At 44.1% G+C, this 18,123-nt stretch overlaps 1 protein-coding gene across 3 annotated transcripts; it reads right to left on the minus strand.

The window, feature by feature from the left end:
- Nucleotides 1-1,802: 1,802 nt before the first annotated feature.
- Nucleotides 1,803-18,116, minus strand: TXNL4A (thioredoxin like 4A). Of its 3 annotated transcripts, XM_045527411.1 has the most exons (5): nucleotides 16,835-16,921; nucleotides 14,295-14,361; nucleotides 12,029-12,117; nucleotides 5,124-5,227; nucleotides 1,803-2,129 (listed from the first exon to the last, which is right to left on the minus strand). In XM_045527411.1, exons 4-5 carry the CDS (start codon nucleotides 5,165-5,167, stop codon nucleotides 1,958-1,960), a joined length of 216 nt encoding a protein of 71 aa, XP_045383367.1. In that variant the 5' UTR covers nucleotides 5,168-5,227; nucleotides 12,029-12,117; nucleotides 14,295-14,361; nucleotides 16,835-16,921; the 3' UTR covers nucleotides 1,803-1,957. The 3 variants fall into 3 exon arrangements, with proteins under 3 accessions (XP_045383367.1, XP_045383366.1, XP_045383368.1); XM_045527410.1 differs by lacking the exons at nucleotides 12,029-12,117; nucleotides 14,295-14,361 and adding an exon at nucleotides 18,024-18,116 and having other exon boundaries at nucleotides 16,835-17,008; XM_045527412.1 differs by lacking the exon at nucleotides 14,295-14,361.
- Nucleotides 18,117-18,123: the final 7 nt, after the last annotated feature.

Genomic DNA, 18,123 nt, shown 5'->3' on the forward strand with positions numbered 1-18,123 from the left:
TGTAAGATATACCAGGGAGCCTGCCTGGTCTCCCTCCCTGAAACCAAGGGAGGGCCTGGTAAGGACACGGTGAGAGGGCGGCCGTCCCCAAGCCAGGAAGAGCCCTCGCCAGAAACCAAATCAGCTGAAATCTTGATCTTGGGACTTCTAGACTCCAAAACTGCGAGAAAACAAATTTCTATTGTTTAAGCCACCCAGTGTGTAGCATTTTGTTATGGAAGTCCAAACAGACTAAACATTTACAATAAATATACAATAAACTTAAAAATGTGGAAGGTAATTTTTTGCTTATCTTTTTCTGTTAACAGCTAATAAAGCTGTTATCAATGACAGCTGTAAGTCACATACCATACAATTTGCCCAATTAAAATATACAATTCAATGGTCTTTTATATAATCAGGATTGTGCAACCATCAACACAATCATAAACATTTTAATCATCTCAAAAAAAAAAAACCAAACCCCTGTGCCCATTGGCTACACCTCCTCATGCCCCCATCCCTCTCTGTCTTAAGCAACCAATACTCTACTGTCTCTGTGGATTTGCCTGTACGAGACACTCCATATAAGTGGGATCTACAGTATGGAGTGACGGGTTCCTTTCACTTAGCCTGTTTCCAAGGTTCATCCATATCATAACATGTATCAGTACTTCATTGCATTTCACAGTTGAATATTTCATTGTATGGAGGGACCACATTTTGTTTTTCCATCCATCTCTTGAGGGTATCCACATTTCTGGCTATGTGAACAATGCAGCTGCATACAAGTTTCTGTGTGGACACGTGTCCAGTCCTCTTGGGTGTACACCTAGGAGTGAGATTGCTGATCAAATGGTACCAACATGATCAACTTTCTGAGGACCAGACTGCCCGTTTCCCAAAGTGGCTGGACCATCTTCTAGTCCCCCCAGCAGTGTGTGAGGGTTCCAATTTCTCTACATTCTCACTGACACTCATTATAATCTGACTTTTTGAATCTAGTGACCCCAGTGGGTATGAAGTAGTATCTCATTTTAGTTTTGATTTGCATTTCTCTAATAGGCAGTGATGCTGAGTATCATTTTATGTGCTTACTGGCTATGTGTTTTACCTTATTTGGAGAAAAATTAGGAGTGTCATACTGAATGTGCTGTGTGCCTGGTACTTGAGGTCATATGGATTCTTTTCACCAACCCCTCACTGTGACATGATTTTCCCTATTTTACATATGGGAAAACTAACCCACAAGAGATTAAACTGTAGATTTTCATTTAAATTTTAAATCAATTTAAAAAGCATACATTCATTTGTATTTATGTAAAAAATGGGTTTCACTCGTTTTTAAATACTCCTTATGTTTTCACAATAACCATAAACCAGCCGGGCGTGGTGGCTCACACCTGTAATCCAGCACTTTGGGACATCAAGGTGGGATGATTGCTGGAGGCCAGGAGTTTGAGGCAAGCCTGGGCAATAGGTACCTACACAACAGCAAGACCCAATCTCTACAAAAAATAAAGTTAACCAGGTGTGGTGGTGCATGCCTGCTGTGTCCCAGCTACTCGGGAGGCCGAGGCATAAGGATCACTTAGCCCAGGAGTTGGAGGCTGCAGTGAGCTATGATGACTCCAGGCAGGGCAACAGAGTGAGACCCTGACTCAAAAAAAAAAAAAAAAAAGAAAAAAAGAAAACAAAAGAAAAAAAAAGAAATATAAAAGCCTCATAGGGTAAACACCTTAATCTCACTCCAAGAGTAAAGATAAGAATTCACTTTGACTACCAAAATCAGTCATGTATACATAAGAGTTTGTTAAGCACACTTCAGACTGCTATCAGGGCGTGTTTATTTCAGCTAGTTAAGACCCTGCAATCCTATCTCAGCGACCCTCCAGCCCTTTGAGCTTCATGTACTTTTCCAAAGGCTTTAAATAATTTGAAATATCTCACATTTGTCCGCAGACTGCGACTCACGCGCTCAGTATCTGTATTTGGTGGAATAGTCCTTGGGAGACACAACCAGGCCGCGGCCTTTGCGGGCCCCGCGGTACACGGTCTCTATGATGTCCACCATCTCCTGCTTGTCCTCCATGGCCCAGTTAATCTTGTTGTTGTTGCCGGTGCCCAAGTCAATCATGATGTGCTTGTTCCTGCAGAGAGACCAGGGCGTCAACCCCACACAAATCCCACAATTCCATGGAAAAAGCCGTATTTTTCCTGTTGTTAAGAACGCATACACCCAAGAGGGTACTCCATGATTTAGGTAGAAGGCGGGAAACAACCTAAATGTGATTTTTAAAAACGCAACGCATTGTCCACCAAGCTTTTCCCGTATTTTTTTTTTTCTGCATTTCTTTAGGACAAATATCCTAAAGGGAAATTAAAAAGTCAAAGGACACAGCTTTAGTCACTTGGAGAGACAAATTGTTTCCTAGAGGATTGTATAAATTTGCCTGAAAAAAACAATACATACATTTTTCATAGTGTTCTTATGAGCACTTGGCATACATTTTGTTAAAAGTCCTATGATAGTGAAATGAAAATGACATTTTATACTCTATAATTAGGGAAGTAGATGATTCTTTACATGTGTTTTTTTTTTTTTTTTTTGAGACAGAGTCTCACTCTGTTGCCCAGGCTTGAGTGCCGTGGCGTCAGCTTAGCTCACAGCAACCTCAAACTCCTGGGCTCAAGCCATTCTTCTGCCTCAGACTCCCGAGTAGCTGGGACTACAGGCATGCGCCACCATGCCCGGCTAATTTTTTCTATATATTTTTAGTTGTCCAGCTAATTTCTTTTTATTTATTTATTTATTTTTTCAGTAGAGATGGGGTCTCGCTCTTGCTCAGGCTGGTCTTGAACTCCTGAGCTCAAATGATCCTCCCGCCTCGGCCTCCCAGAGTGCTAGGATTACAGGCAGGAGCCACCGCGCCCGGCCCTACATGTATATCTTTTAAGAGGCTAGATTTCACCTTATGAATTTATATGTGCACTTTACAAGGTAAAGATATTAACCCACTGTACTTACATGAATTTTTCCTGGTTTGTGGAAGATTGATTTTTATTAATTTAACTTCTCACTTCTACGAGATCATAACATTTGGCTTCAACGCACTATTCCATGACAGGTGCCACCTCAGGGCTCTGGTTTGGCCTCCTCTCAACCAGAGTGACCTACAGGCAACTCCGATGTCAGTCTCCTGCTTCAAACCTTCACTCCAAGACAAGATTCCATGTCCTCACGTTGGCCCAGGGGCCCAGGGTCAGACCCTCACCTGCTCTTGCCCTTGCTCTCCCAGGCAGGCCCCACATGATGTGCACCGAGCCCCTCCTGTGCTGGCTCCAGGCTGCCCGCCAGGCATTCCCCACAGCCCTGTCTGGTTTAGGTGCACTTCCTCAGGAGCTATTTCTATGTAAACACCTGCCCCTTCGCACTTCCCCAACTCCCTCTGCTAATCTGCTCAGCTGCTTGCTTCTATCAGACGAAGTTCTGAGTGTTGTTGAGCCTAAGAAATATTGATTTATAGAAATGCCTCCTATGTTTTTAGAGACAGATATGATTTCAGAAGTCAAGCAAGGCTTTGCCCTAAAGGAAAATGTAAACGTCTTAGTTCGCATATTAAAAGCTGCCGAGGCATCTCAATGGTCAGTAGCAGCTGCTTTCCAAGGCGACACTGCAATCCGGCCTATGCCTCTCACCTGTTTTGAAAGACAAAGCAGGTCTTGCCTAGAGCCACTCATGTGTAATCTAAAAAACGTTGATCTCATAAAGTAAAGTAGAACAGTGGTTACCAGAGGAAGGCATGGCTGGGGGGACGGGGCTTGGCGAGATGATGGTCAAAGAATACATACTTACAGTTAGAAGGAACAAGTTCAAGAGCTCTACTGTGCAGCATGGTGGCTACAGCTAATGACAATACGTGGTATTCTTGAAAAATGCTGAGAGAGTGGATGGACGGATTCTCACCACAAAAATAATTATGTAAAGTTATGTGTTTGTTAATTAGCTAGGTTTAACCATTCCACAATGTATACATACTTCAAACATCATGTTGTACACAGTAAATACATACAATTTTATGTCAATTTAAAAAATACATTTTTTAAAAAATTAAAATCAGATTATCCTGGATTGTTTGGGTGAATCTAACTAAACACATGAGCCCTCTGAAAGCAGAACATTTTCTCAGGCGGAATCCCAAGCTGGAGAGACCCAACATGTTGGTGCTGGCTGTGACAGCTCAGGGTCCCCAAGAGCAGAGAGAGCCCCTAGCCCACAGCAGCGGTAAACAGATCCCAGACCCACCACCACAAAGGACAGGCCTCGGCCAAGAGCCTGAACAAGCCAAAGGGGATTCTTGCTCAACCCCCCAGACGAGCATGCTGCCCATGGCCTGCTGAGACCTTAGGCAGAGACTCCAGCTGACCCTGCCTGGACTCTGGCCTACAGAACTATGAGGTCAGAAATGGGTGTTGATGTCAGCTGCTAAATTTGTGCACGTGTAACACAGAATATAAAATGAATACACAGCCTACACAACCCACCCAGACCTTCCTTGCCCATTAGGAGGCTCTATTTTTGGAATATGGTCGAATGCTCATATTGCTATTTACCAACCTCTATGGTAACTATAGTAAGAAATTTTGATGAGTAATAACAATTTCAAATGATGACTTCTTTCCAGATTAAATCTGCACAATAAAATTTTTGAGCTGATAAAATAATCTTGTATTTATAAGCTAAGTAATTAAGTTCAGGTTTTCCCCTTGGATATCAAAAAAGGACATTAAATAAAATCATTGATATCATATTTAATAAGTGAGTTATTTTAAAACATTTTTAATCAACAGATTATAGTCAAAGGTATCTTAAATGTCAATAAGAATGTCTTCCATTTAATTATATTAATACTTTACATAGGTTTCTGGGCAAAGTTGTTTCAAAAGGGTAATTTGCTATTGAGCAAATTCTAAAACTTGAACTGGTACTGTAAAAATTATTTAAAGGGTTCACAGTGATTGCCTGGTAAAACAAACTGGACTGTGATATGACCATATAATCCACTTTCTTCTAAAGATATCTCAGCAATGTTAAACTTCCACAACAATATTTCATTTAAATAACAACTTTTAAGATAACATACCTGAAGAAAAACATGACGGTACATGGATCGTATAACTCATACATTTTGTTGAAGTCAGGTACTTCTGTTATATCCACAAGATAAATAACTGCAAAATTTTTAACCTAAAAGTAAAGGAGATTAAAAAAAAAACTAAAATAACAGATTGATTTGGATTTCATCCTATAAAAACACATTATAAAAGCAAAATCAAGAATTTGTGTATAACAGAAAAATTTTCAAACTATTCTTCAACATTTTTTCCTAGCAGAGCTAACACACAGGAAACTGATACACCATCAGGATCCTCGGGCTGGCTACTTCTACCTCGCCAGCACTCCTCAGAACAGTTTGGGAACAGCTAAACTTCGCTCAGGCAAAAGTTCTGAAAGTCCTGTGGAAAACACCCACAACTGTGAAATTCACACTGATCTAGTAATAGTCTATATGAACTTTTAAAAACACTTAATAACATGCATTAAAAAATGCTCTAAAACACGCCTGTAGAATCCAGCCATCTAGCCCCCATCATTTATGTTTGAACACTTAAAAATACTAATCACACTACAGATGATATTGTATATAGCAAGTTTTCTACAATTTTTTAACTACAAGTTCATCAGAGAAGATTTAGAAAAACTAAAAAAGTATAAAGAAAGTAAAATCATCTCCAATCCCAACACCCAGAGGTGGTTGCTGTTAATATTTTGCCATTTTCTTTCCCATCATTTTTCCGGATATATTGTTAAAAATCTGTTTATACTGTTTTAACAAAATGTGGTCATAATGTGATCATACTACATTTTGTATCCTGCTTTAATTATGAGCATTCTTGAGTCGGGTACGGCGGCTCACACTTATAATCCCAGCACTTGGGAGGCTGAGGTGGGAGGATCACTTGAGCTCAGGAGTTTGAGACCAGCCTGAGCAAGACTGAGACCCCAGGCGCAGTGGTGCACACCTGTGGGCCCAGTTACTCAGGAGGCTGAGGCAGGAGGATCTCTTGAGCCCAGGAGTTGGAGGCTGCAGTGAGCTGTGATGATGCCACTGCACTATAGCCAGGGTGGCAGAGCAAGACCCTGTCTCAAAAAAAAAACCATGAGCACTCTCTTAGGTAAGACAAGGTCACACTGGACAGGTGGGCCCCACCCAACATGACAGCTACGGGAAGACACATCCCTGGCAGCACTAAGGACTGCAGTGAGGTGTCCACAGGCCCAGGGGTATCAGTGGTTGCCGGCAGCACCAGAGCTGGGAAGAGCAAGGAGGGACACTCCCTGACAGGCTTCCGAGGGAACATGGCCCTGCCAACACCTCAGTTTTGGACTCTGGTCTCCAGAATCATGAGAGAATAAATTTCTGCTGCTTTAAGTCCCTCAGTTTGTGGTGTTTTGTCATGGTAGCCACAGGAAACCAACATGACATACACAACATTTCTTCATATAATTCTAAAAACCTGACTATAATTTATAGAGGAAATAACATATGTAGGATTTGCATTAAATACTGTAGCCTAAAAAATGAGGGGTTAGATAACAAGACTAGCAAAATGTTGATAATTGTTGAAGCTGGATGATAGGAATGAGGGTTGCTATCCTCTCCTCTCTGCTTCTGGGAATATTAAAAATTCATATGGAAATTTAAACCACCACCAGAGAGAGGGAGGGATGGAGGGAGAGGAGAGAGAAAGAGGAACAAAGAGAAAGTTCACACTTAATAAGACTCCATTTGCCCTCCAGCCTGGCAGAGAGAACCTTAACCTACACGCACACTCTGGATGCCTGTGGGCCCCACCGTCCATGTGTCGCTTTTAAAAACCCCTAACGTGCACCTGCATGTTCGTATCACACACACTGCTTAGTTGGATCATTCTCAGTGAACACCTATTTCTGAAACTCTGGTTTCCTGCAGTGTCGACAGAGGAATGTGTTTGTCAGATCGCTAGAGCTTAGTTTTATTTTCATGGTAAACTAGTAAACTGTATTCTGGTTTTGTTTAAAAGCAAAATACCCTACTATAGAAGTTAAGACCACAAAATGATCACAGACATTAGGAAAGTGGAGGTTATATTTCATTTTTATCCTTTCAATGCCTTGTTCAGGGATAGATACAATAAATACCAATAAAAATTATATTAACTTCTAGAGTCATGAAGCAAGTATTATTTTAAAACTTAACAGGGCTATAAATTGTGTATAGAAAAAAGTAACATCACAAAAATTTTATCCTTTTTTCTTGTATATAAAAATATTAAATAATGTAATAATTTGTGGGTTTTAATAATTTGTGGGCATTTAATAATCAGAAGGTAAATGAATAAATGCAACGTTTAAAGACAACCATGTTATGGAGGAGGGAAGGTGCTTGGTCAAGAGGACATGGAGGGGGCGGTGCTGGGTCACGAGGACATGGAGGCCGTGGTGCTGGGTCATGTGAGCACCAAGGAGGGGAGGTGCTGGGTCACGTGGGCATGGAGGAGGGGAGGTACGGGGTCATGTGAGCACCGAGGAGGGGTGTTAGAGTGTGAGTTTTGTGCCAAAAAATCATTAATCTGCCATTCTGCTTCTGTAAACCTGCTTGCTCAAGACAGCACCCCCAGCACGGCAGTTCCTAAGTGACTACAACACCCTTGTTCTGCATAAAATGTTTACAGCCCCCACGTTTTGTGTAAACAAAATATGGCCCAGAGCCCAAACTGCCCAGATCCTGTTACACCAAAGATAAGAAAATGTCATGCTCACTCAAGGCTTTTTGTACACATGCTTGTTCAATCTTAATAATTTTCTACCCACAAACTTACACTATAAAAACTTTCTGTTTCAAAGGCTGACTGCGGCTCTCTGTGCTGCCGCCTTTGGCGGTGCAGAGGGTAGTCGCTGGCCAGCTAATAAAGACTCCTGATTTGGCTCAAAAATAAATAAATAAATAAAGACAAACATGTTATCTCCTCTTGCCTTCAAGCTCTGGCCCATGGCATCTAACCCCCCGGAATTCTAACACAAGCAGATGATCACATCAAGCTCACATCCTACAAGAGCCTGAATATCCTATTTCACCGCAAATGGGTTTCAGGAACATGTGCAAGGCACTTCTAACTTATGAATTCTAATTCTTTCAACCCCCCTAACCAGGCTTGTTAATGTTTTACATTTGAAGGGATTAAGGCTCAGTAAGGTCTCAGGATGCCCAGCCACAGGGAGAAGTGGCAGAGCTGAGATTCAAGCCAAGCCTGGATGGGATTTCCTAAAACGAGTCTGGCAGCAATCAGTGTTCCCACCTGCGGCAGGGGCGGGGCCCTGGGAGGATAAGGAACTTGTCAGGCTAAGAGGATTCCACGTGTGAAGAGAAGACCCGAGAGCACAGCCCAGTCTCCGCGGCCACACCCGGAACAAGGCAGCACAGGTGCGCGGAGAGGCTGGAGACGCCAGCAGGGACGCGGCCACGAAGGACCTTTTACACTTAAGGAGCCTGGGCTATTGTTTATTTACTTCTAAGTAAGGCGGCGTGGGTAAAGAGTTTGGTTTTGTACACACCGAGTTTGAGAAAACTAAGGGAACATCCAGAGAAAAGTTACTATGGGCAGTGATGGCACAGGCTGGAGCTGAGCAAAGGAGTCTGGGCTGGAGAGAGTCACCTCACCACTGCCACCTGCACCCAGCAGTGACCCCAGCCAAGGCAGCAGATGTTGGAAAAGGAGCAGCCGAGAGCTGCACCGGGGAAGGCGCCCTCAGAAACCCCGACAGGAGACTGCAAGGAGGGAGCTGTGCCGAACACCCCAGAGAGGTCAAGAGGGGACAGAAAAGCGCCTGTGACGCTGACTCCTGGAAAGTCACAGCGACAATGGAACACTGCAGGGGCTGAAGCCCCAGGGAGGACTGGAGACAAAGGCATTCAGCGTGAACACACTCAGGAGCTGAGCCAGAAGGCCTGGAACAGGCAGGCAGAGGGAGGAGGTGCAGCACCCTGAGCACCACCTCTTGGTGAAGTGGGAAATGCCGTCTGTGGGCTGGAAAGAGGCGGGTCGGAGGAGCCGAGCCGAGCAGCAGGCCTCCAAGATCCGCAGCAGGAAGAGCCATCTCCAGGGCAACTGAGGCCACTCAGCCGAGGGGCTGGATAAAAGCCGCAGCCACATACTCTTCTGCAGGGATGGTACCTGATTTCCTGGCCAAAGTTTAGCCTGCCAGTTTTTAAGGTTCTGCCTACATCGAAATTTCACTAAGCAGAGATAATTTCTTCTGTCATTTTGCACATAATAAAACAATGAAAAGAGGGCGTGGTGGCTCATGTCTGCAATCCCAGCACTTTGGGAGGCCAAAGTGGGAGGATCACTTGAGGCCAGGAGTTCCAGACCATCCTGGGCAACACAGTGAGACTCTGTCTCTACAAAAAGAAAAAAATTAGCAGGACGCAGTGGTGCACACCTGTAGCCATAGCTACTTGGGAGGCTGAGCCAGGAAGAATGCCTGAGTGCAGGAGTTCAAGGCTGCAATGAGCTATGATCATGCCACTGCACTCCAGCCTGGGCAGCAGAGTGAGGTCCTATGTCTCTTAAAAAAAATCAATTAATTAAAAAAATAAAAATAAATAAAAATTTTGAAAAAGAATTATAATTGAAAATGACAAATATTATTAAAGAATAACCAAACACAAGAAAAAAATCCTGCCTCCTAAAGCACAAACTGCCAATTCAACGAAAGCCCAGGACACATTTCAGAGTTGACATAAATGACTCAGTCGACTGGAGCCCAGCGCTTCCAATCTCCCAAGTCAAAGCAGAAATTGACACGAAAAGCCACATCCTCCTAAAAGTGATTAAAATGTTTCATCTATTATTTTGTAAATTAGAACATTTTACTATTCAAATTCAATGACTTCATGTAATTTTCATACTGTAAATGATAGTTTTATAATAAGATTTTGAAAAAATGCCTTATTTCTCCTTTTCTTCAATGTGCAAAATTGTAGGTCACCCAAAAGTAAAAATAAACCACAACTAAGTGACACCACAGTACTTAATTTTTTTCTCCCTTTCTATATAAATTATATTATGGTTCTTCAAATTAGTTTGAAGCCCCACAAGAGTAGGGAATTCTATCTGCTGTTGCTACTGATTTATCCTCAGAACCAAACAGTACCTGACACAAACAAGGCACTAGCTAAACTTTTAATAAAAATGTTTTAAAAACTCAAGGACTGTATCTTTTTTTTTTTTTTTCCTGAGACAGAGTCTTGCTGTGTCGCTCAGGCTAGAGTGCAGTGGCGTCATTCTAGCTCACTGCAACTTCAAACTCCTGGGCGCAAGTGATCCTCTTGCCTCAGCCTCCCGAGTAGCTGGGACTACAGGGGAGAGCCAGGACATCCAGCTAATTTTTCTATTTTTAGTAGAGATGGGGTCTCGCTCTTGCTCAGGCTGGTCGGGAACTCCTGAGCTCAAGCGAGCCTCCTGTTTCAGCCTCCCAGAGTGCTAGGGTTATAGGTGTGAGCCACTGCCCCCGCATATTGTTATTAAAAATGTGTTTCTGGCCCAGCATGGTGGAACACACCTGTAATCCCAGCACTTTGGGAAGGCCCAGGTGAGAGGATTGCTTGAGGCCAGGAGTTTGTGATCAGCCTGAGCAACAGAGCAAGACCCCATTTCTACAAAAATATGGAAAAAAAAAAAAATTAGCCAGGCCCGCTGGCATGTGCCTGTAGTCCCAGCTGCTTGGGAGGCTGAGGCAGGAGGATTACTTGAGCTTAGGAGTTTAAGGTTGCAGTGAGCTATGTTCACGCCATTGCACTCTAGCCTGGGGAAAAAACAAACAAACGAACAAAAAAACACGTGTTTTTGGACAGAATGGATTTTTTTTTTTTTTGAGACAGAGTCTCACTTTGTTGCCCGGACTAGAGTGAGTGCTGTGGCGTCAGCCTAGCTCACAGCAACCTCAAACTCCTGGGCTTAAATGATCCTACTGCCTCAGCCTCCCGAGTAGCTGGGACTACAGGCATGTGCCACCATGCCCGGCTAATTTTTTCTATATATATATTTTAGTTGGCCAGATAATTTCTTTCTATTTTTAGTAGAGACAGGGTCTAGCTCTTGCTCAGGCTGGTTTCGAACTCCTGAGCTCAAAGAATCCACCCGCCTCAGCCTCCCAGAGTGCTAGGATTACAGGCGTGAGCCACCGCGCCCGGCCGACAGAATGGATTTAATGATACAATCTTGAATTCAAACAATCCTGCCTTAGGAGACAGTTTGGTCTAATGTCTTACTTAAGGGCAGTGTCCCGCCAGGAGGCTTGTGTACTTCTAGTAAGGGCAGGACCCTCCTCCAGAATGCTGTTCCAGTCTGGGCAGTTCTGCGAGGAAGTGCTAACACAGCGCCTCAGCTGCCTCCCTCTGGCTTTGACTCCCCCAAAACTCAGTGCCAAAGCCCACCCTTCGTGGCTCGCAGGGACTGTGCAAAGCCCACCCTTCGTGGCTCACAGGGACTGTGCTTGCTGCTGCTGTGTGGGCTGAGATGCAGAATACAGCAGAGCTATTTCTCCTGATCATTTCACAACCACTAATAAATTTGTAGTAAACTGTGTAGTTTTTATATAAAACTGAAATTAAGCTAGATGTCCACTGTTTTTTTCTCCATTGTAAAAATGTTCATTTTGAAACTACAGAAATGGAATGGAAAAACCATTGGCTTGTATCAGCCAAGCATGTTTATTTTAAACAAGTTACATAACTTTAGAAAACATATGACAGTCAAATAAAATAGATAGTATAGCAATGTTTTGTTTTAGGAGACCATGTCTCACTGCATGTTGCCTAGGCTGGCCTCAAGCAATCCTCCCACCAGGCTTCCCCAGCAGCGGGAACTACAACTGTGCCACCATACCCAGTTCAGCAGCATAGCAGTTTTAAGGTGAGAAGTAAATGTTCTTTTCCAGACTCACATATTTTCTTGTAAGGAAAGGATATACAGTCTATTTTTTCTCCAGCTAACATCACAACAAACGTTTCCTCATGGTATTAAGTAAAGCTCCTAGAAAAAAAAAAAGAAAAATAACATTCTATCTAGAGGCATGTATGTTCCCAGTTTAAACCCCAGTTCTGCGGTTTTCAAGGCAAATTAATTAACTAATTTGCAATGCCTGTCTCAAGGAGCCATCCCGGGGCCCATAGGAGATACCCAACTTCCCAGCACTGTGACAGCTCAAAAAAAAGAACTGTTCATTACTGTGTTCTCCTATCACTGGATATTTTGGATCTTTCCAATTTTGCTATAAATTACAGCAAAATTCTCACTGAGCATAAAACTATGTATAGTTGTGCTTTGTTTCCTACTGAAGAGGTAGAACTACTGGGCCCTGAGGCATGATGACTCTTAAGGTTCTTCATATAATGCCAAACTGCTTTCTATAAGGATTATATCAATTTTATTCCCACCTGAACGTTACAATGACTTTCACCCCAACCAGTTAATGCCACAACATTAAATGCCATGTAATCTTCGATATACCTAAGCAACAATATGCACTGTTTTAATGGGTGTTTCTTTGAAGTTTTACTTATTAACCATTGGAATTTCTACTTTTTTTTCAAGTTCATTGACCATTTATCCACGGTGTTTTAAATTTCTCTATTTGCATAAGTCGTGTGTGTATATATAAGCATAAGCCTATATCTAAAACAACATTCTGCCTGCTATATTTGTAGTAATCTTCAGTGTTTGAATAGCACAGATGTTTTTAAACCAAGTAAGTGCCATATGTATCAATTTCATTTCTTTATTTGCATTCTATGACTTCAATCTATCAAGTTGTTTTTTAATATGTATTTTTTTATCATCTCTACAAGAGTAAATATTTTTTCCAACCTTGCTGCCTACACATTTCATAAGCACGCTTTTTCTTCAAGCATGTTAGAGACTGGAGTGTTCAGCAGTCCTGCATGCCACTCAATCTATCTCCAAGTTCCAAGTGAATAACTCTACAGAACACACAGCCAAAGGCTGACACATGATTGCCAACCACCATTCCACACTTCTTTATGGAGTTCGTCAACCAGCTAGGAGTCCACATAAGATTCTGGAAAAAATGTTCTGGGCAGTCAATGGGTATTACAAATTTTAAGTGTCAATTTTTACATTTTTAGGCAATTCATTTCAAAGCCATCAAAAACTGAGTGCTAACTTTATTTTCTAAAACTAATACTTGCTCTGATTAGCCTACTCATAATAATTTGGAAATTTTGTAATGTGAGAGAAGTAATGACAGTAACCATAGTGGCTAATGATTACTGAATGTGCCAGTTGCTACGTGACAGAAGTGTTCTAGAAACCTTTACGTTAACTCAATCCAACCACCAATGTACGGGTTAGGTGCTATTACCCGCTTTCTACAGATGAGCAAGATGAGGCACTGGGACAAGTCTGTAAAGACCACACGGATGGTAAGTGGCAAGAGCAAAGCTCCAGCCTGCACCTCCAACCATGCTTCCCACCCCTCATGCCTTGCTGCTAGCCACAAGCTTGTTTTGAACCAGAGACAAAAATACGTAGGGAACACCAAAAATATGCATTGTTTGTTTCTACGAGACTCCTCATCTGGCTGAGGGTTGACTTCTACTGGTTCATTTGACTCTCTGTAATCCTTAATGTGGTATTTATGACAAATCCCCTAATATCGTTCCTAAAAAGTTCCATAAATACATCTGCCTTATGTACTATTAAAATGTACCGTCATGAGTCATTAATATCACCAAGAGTATTTTAAACTCTATTTGTATAGGCTTTTTAACACAAAAATTAAATGTCCCATTTATTCTTACCCAAGGTAGAATTTAGGTAACAGTGAACCCCAGAGCATTGCTGTGAGACAAACTGTGTTCCTACAAAATTGAAAAAATAGCCCAAATCTACATGAAATAGTTCCTCGTCAAAATTGTGCATAACATCAGCTGTTAATGGAAACTTCATTTTTTATTATCACTCGTATCAAGTAAATTGTCCCACATTTACTAACAGCAAACTCTGGACAGCTGTCAAATCTTTAAGCGCATCTCCATGTCTTCAGACCAACTTTCTTCATTAAGTTTATAGCTCAAAGCTGATCCAGCCTGCGGTGGGGACAGGCACTGCAGAAACAGCAAATCGACGTAACACATTCCAGGAGAAATGGTACAGTCAAGTCCAGCCTGAACATTTGGAACTTTACTCACTTTAAAACAGCTGGGTATCCAAACGGGGCTCGTACCAAGATGAGGAAGACCCCGTTATCTGCCATTTCTGCAGAGGGAGATTTTTAAATAGAGAGTTATATTGCTCTTTATACTAAAACCTTAGATTGCAAAATTTCCTGTTGAGCTTCCCCCAAAAAGGGCTTCCAGAATTATGAGTTCATATTTTGGCCTTATACTAAGAAAGTAAAACACTGACACTCTTTTAATGCATTTACAATTTGCACTTTAATAACTATAATATTGCATTAAAAGTTGATTAATAAAGTAATCCAAACTTTTGGACCAAAAAGAGAGACCAATTTAAAAACCAAAGAAAAATACCCAAAAGTGAGCCCAATTAAGCTGTCCTTACCAATAGGTTCAATACCAAATAAAGTGTGTGTCCACTAGTAATAATACAGTGATTCAGTCTATAACTGACATACAGGAATTAGAAAAGAAGAGAACAAATCTGGTAAAGTCCCCAAACAGTTACATCAACACACAAACTCTCTTTCCTAGCTAAGCGACCCTTGCTGAGCTTTGCTCGGATGTGCCCCGCCAAAGGCTCCCATCTCTAGCCACCCTGGCCTAGTGCTGCAGGCAACAGGATCTGAACATCACCTGATGTTCCTTCCACCACCTGCGATGTACAACAGTGAAAGATTCCAGAACACATATCTCACATTATTTCAAAGTCAATAAAGCCAAGATTTGCCTATCGGGAAAGTGCTTTTAGTTGATTCATCACTGAATTTCAGCAGTATCTGCCCTTGTCCACTACTGCTTAAGCTGCGAAAAACTGGTTCCCAGGCACGAGCTCTCTCATCACTTCTGACCCCTGGCAGGCAGGACCCTCTGCATGTGGGAGAACCGATGCCCTCATTGACCCCCAGGTGCCCCCTCAAGGCCTCACTGCCTCAGTGTCCTAGAGGAAGAGGCTGGGAAACAGCTGACAATCAAAGCACCCCTACTCTAATTCTGACCTCTGCTGAAGGGTTTCTGAAAAGTGTGGCCCTAATAAAAAAACAAACAAACAAAATATCTTGCAGTCTTACTGGATTAAAGTAAAAAAAGAAAAAAAATGAAAATTGTGGCTCAAAGTCAAGTAATATCAGAATTCCCTGGGGAGCCGCCTTAAAGAGCCATTTCCAGACCTCACTCCAGACCTACAGAGTCAGAATCTCTGAGCTGCATTTTAGTGAGCACTCCAAGAGATACGTATGACAACTAAAATACAAGAACTGTCCCTAACAGGCTGCCTCTTGACCTAAATAGGAGATAGTAAAAATTAATGAATGGCCGATCTTTCCTTTCCTAAATATACAATATATCCTTCTCTCTGTTAGTATTTACTCAAAGGAGTGACTTTAACCCAGCCTGTACTAGCATCTGCCAGAGAAAAGATAGCTTCAATGTTTCTAACTGTTCATTAAAATGAATGACCTCTCAAATTATTTATAGAATATTAATGTCAAATATGCCAAATATTTTATTAACACCTTAATATTTTTGTCTTGGCCTATTGCTCAATTACAAAAACCCAAATAAAAGTTCTCCTGAATCCACCATAAGGAAATTAAAGAAAAGGAATTAAACCTCTGGTCACACAGTAGTGTCTTACAAACAAGGGCCACAGACCACCCAGTACACTAATATTACAAATCCAGGGAAACTATTTCTAACAAAGGCATAATTCTATTTTCTCCTGGTGTTTTCTGTGTTTGAATCACTCTAAGGTATAAATCACATGACTTACAAAGAGCATGGCAGGATAAAGGGAAAAAAAACCCTCCAAAATAAAAACAACAGGACTTACTATGCTATTAACATAAAAGTTCTGCTTTGTAAATACAATAAATAAACAAGAACCAAAAAAAGAGCACCCTTTCAAGCAAGCTATTTAAAGTAAGCTTCAACGTTCTCAATAAAGCCTGAAAATGTATTTTGTTCACTGCACTAAAAATTTTGAAAAAACACCATATCAATAGAAATGATTAACTTATTTGGGAGGAGGGGGATCACGAACCTCTAAAATTTGAAACATCATACAAACTTCTCCCAGGAAAAGGTAAATTATTCTGCACATCCTCACATCACAAAAGTAAGAATCTGCCTATTGTTTCTTCTTTTCATTCTTTTCGCTACATTAGAAATTAAGCCATTAAGAACGAGAATATGGGCCGGGCACGGTGGCTCACGCCTGTCATCCTAGCACTCAGGGAGGGCGAGGCGGGAGGATCGTTTGAGCTCAGCAGTTCTAGACCAGCCTGAGCAAGAGCGAGACCCCGTCTCTACTGAAAATAGAAAGAAATTATATGGGCAGCTAAAAATATATATAGAAAAAATTAGCCGGGCATGGTGGCGCATGCCTGTAGTCCCAGCTACTCGGGAGGCTGAGGCAGGAGGATCGCTTGAGCCCAGGAGTCTGAGGTTGCTGTGAGCTAGGCTGACGCCACGGCAAAAAAAAGAAATTCCAACACCGTGCCACCACCTGGCAGATTACCCAACGCAACGCGAAGAGAGCGGGGCCGCCGTACCTTCTCAGCTATGCTGTACAGAACCTCGTCCATTTTCATACAAGTGGGGTCCCAGTCGTGCCCGAACCGAATGACGACGACTCGGTCCTCCTCCGAAAGGATGGCCTGGTCTACCTGCCAGCCGTTGTGCAAGTGTGGGAGCATGTACGACATCTCGGCGGCCGGACCGGGTGCCTGTGGAGGGGACACCGCTAGCTGCTTCTCCGCCCAGGGCAGGGCACCTCGCGGGGACCCCACCAGCAAGCTTCGCCAGTGAGGCCGGCTGCTGCGGGGCGGGCCCCCCAGGGCCGGGAAGGTGGCCTGGTCCAGAGGCCACCGGCAGAAGACACTGCCCGGCCGGGCCCCCCCACCCCGTACCATCCTATCCCCCCACCCCCTCACCCTGGCCCCCCACCCCGTACCATCCTATCCCCCCACCCCGTACCATCCTATCCCAACCCCCCCACCCTGGCCCCCCACCCCGTACCATCCTATCCCCCCACCCCCTCACCCTGGCCCCCCACCCCGTACCATCCTATCCCAACCCCCCCACTCCGGCCCCCCACCCCGTACCATCCTATCCCCCCACCCCCTCACCCTGGCCCCCCACCCCGTACCATCCTATCCCAACCCCCCCACCCCGGCCCCCCACCCCGTACCATCCTATCCCCCCCACCCCCTCACCCCGGCCCCCCACCCCGTACCATCCTATCCCCCCACCCCGTACCATCCTATCCCCCAACCCCCTCACCCTGGCCCCCCACCCCATACCATCCTATCCCCCCACCCCGTACCATCCTATCCCCCAACCCCCTCACCCTGGCCCCCCACCCCGTACCATCCTATCCCCCAACCCCCTCACCCTGGCCCCCCACCCCGTACCATCCTTTCCCCCCACCCCGTACCATCCTATCCCAACCCCCCCACCCTCACCCCCCACCCCGTACCATCCTATCCCAACCCCCCCACCCTGGCCCCCCACCCCGTACCACCCTACCCCAACCCCCCACCCTGGCCTCCCACCCTGGCCCCCCACCCCGTACCATCCTTTCCCCCACCCCGTACCACCCTATCCCCCCAATCCCCGCGCATCCCCCGCCCCCTCCCCTCGTACCCTCTCCATCCCCGCAAGCCTCCCTCACCCGCACCAGCCCCCCAACCCCCTCACCCCGGCCCCGCGAGGCCCCGTCCCGTCCCGGCCCGCCCGCACCTCCGGGTAGTGTCAGGGGCTCCCGCCCGGGAATTCCTCCGGCCGTGCGGGCGCCGACGCCGTGCGTGCTGACGCCGTGCGTGCCGACGTCGTGCGTAGC

The sequence above is a fragment of the Lemur catta genome, chromosome 16 (assembly GCF_020740605.2).
Source record: "Lemur catta isolate mLemCat1 chromosome 16, mLemCat1.pri, whole genome shotgun sequence".
NCBI lineage: Eukaryota > Metazoa > Chordata > Mammalia > Primates > Lemuridae > Lemur > Lemur catta.

Excerpts from the sequence above, each read along its gene's own strand:
- TXNL4A (XM_045527410.1), bottom strand. The coding sequence starts at position 16,987 with ATGTCGTACATGCTCCCACACTTGCACAACGGCTGGCAGGTAGACCAG. Across the intron at positions 5,228-16,834 it reads TGTACAGCATAGCTGAGAAG|GTTAAAAATTTTGCAGTTAT; the intron begins GTACGGCGGCCC and ends CTTTACTTTTAG. Across the intron at positions 2,130-5,123 it reads ACCGTCATGTTTTTCTTCAG|GAACAAGCACATCATGATTG; the intron begins GTATGTTATCTT and ends GTCTCTCTGCAG.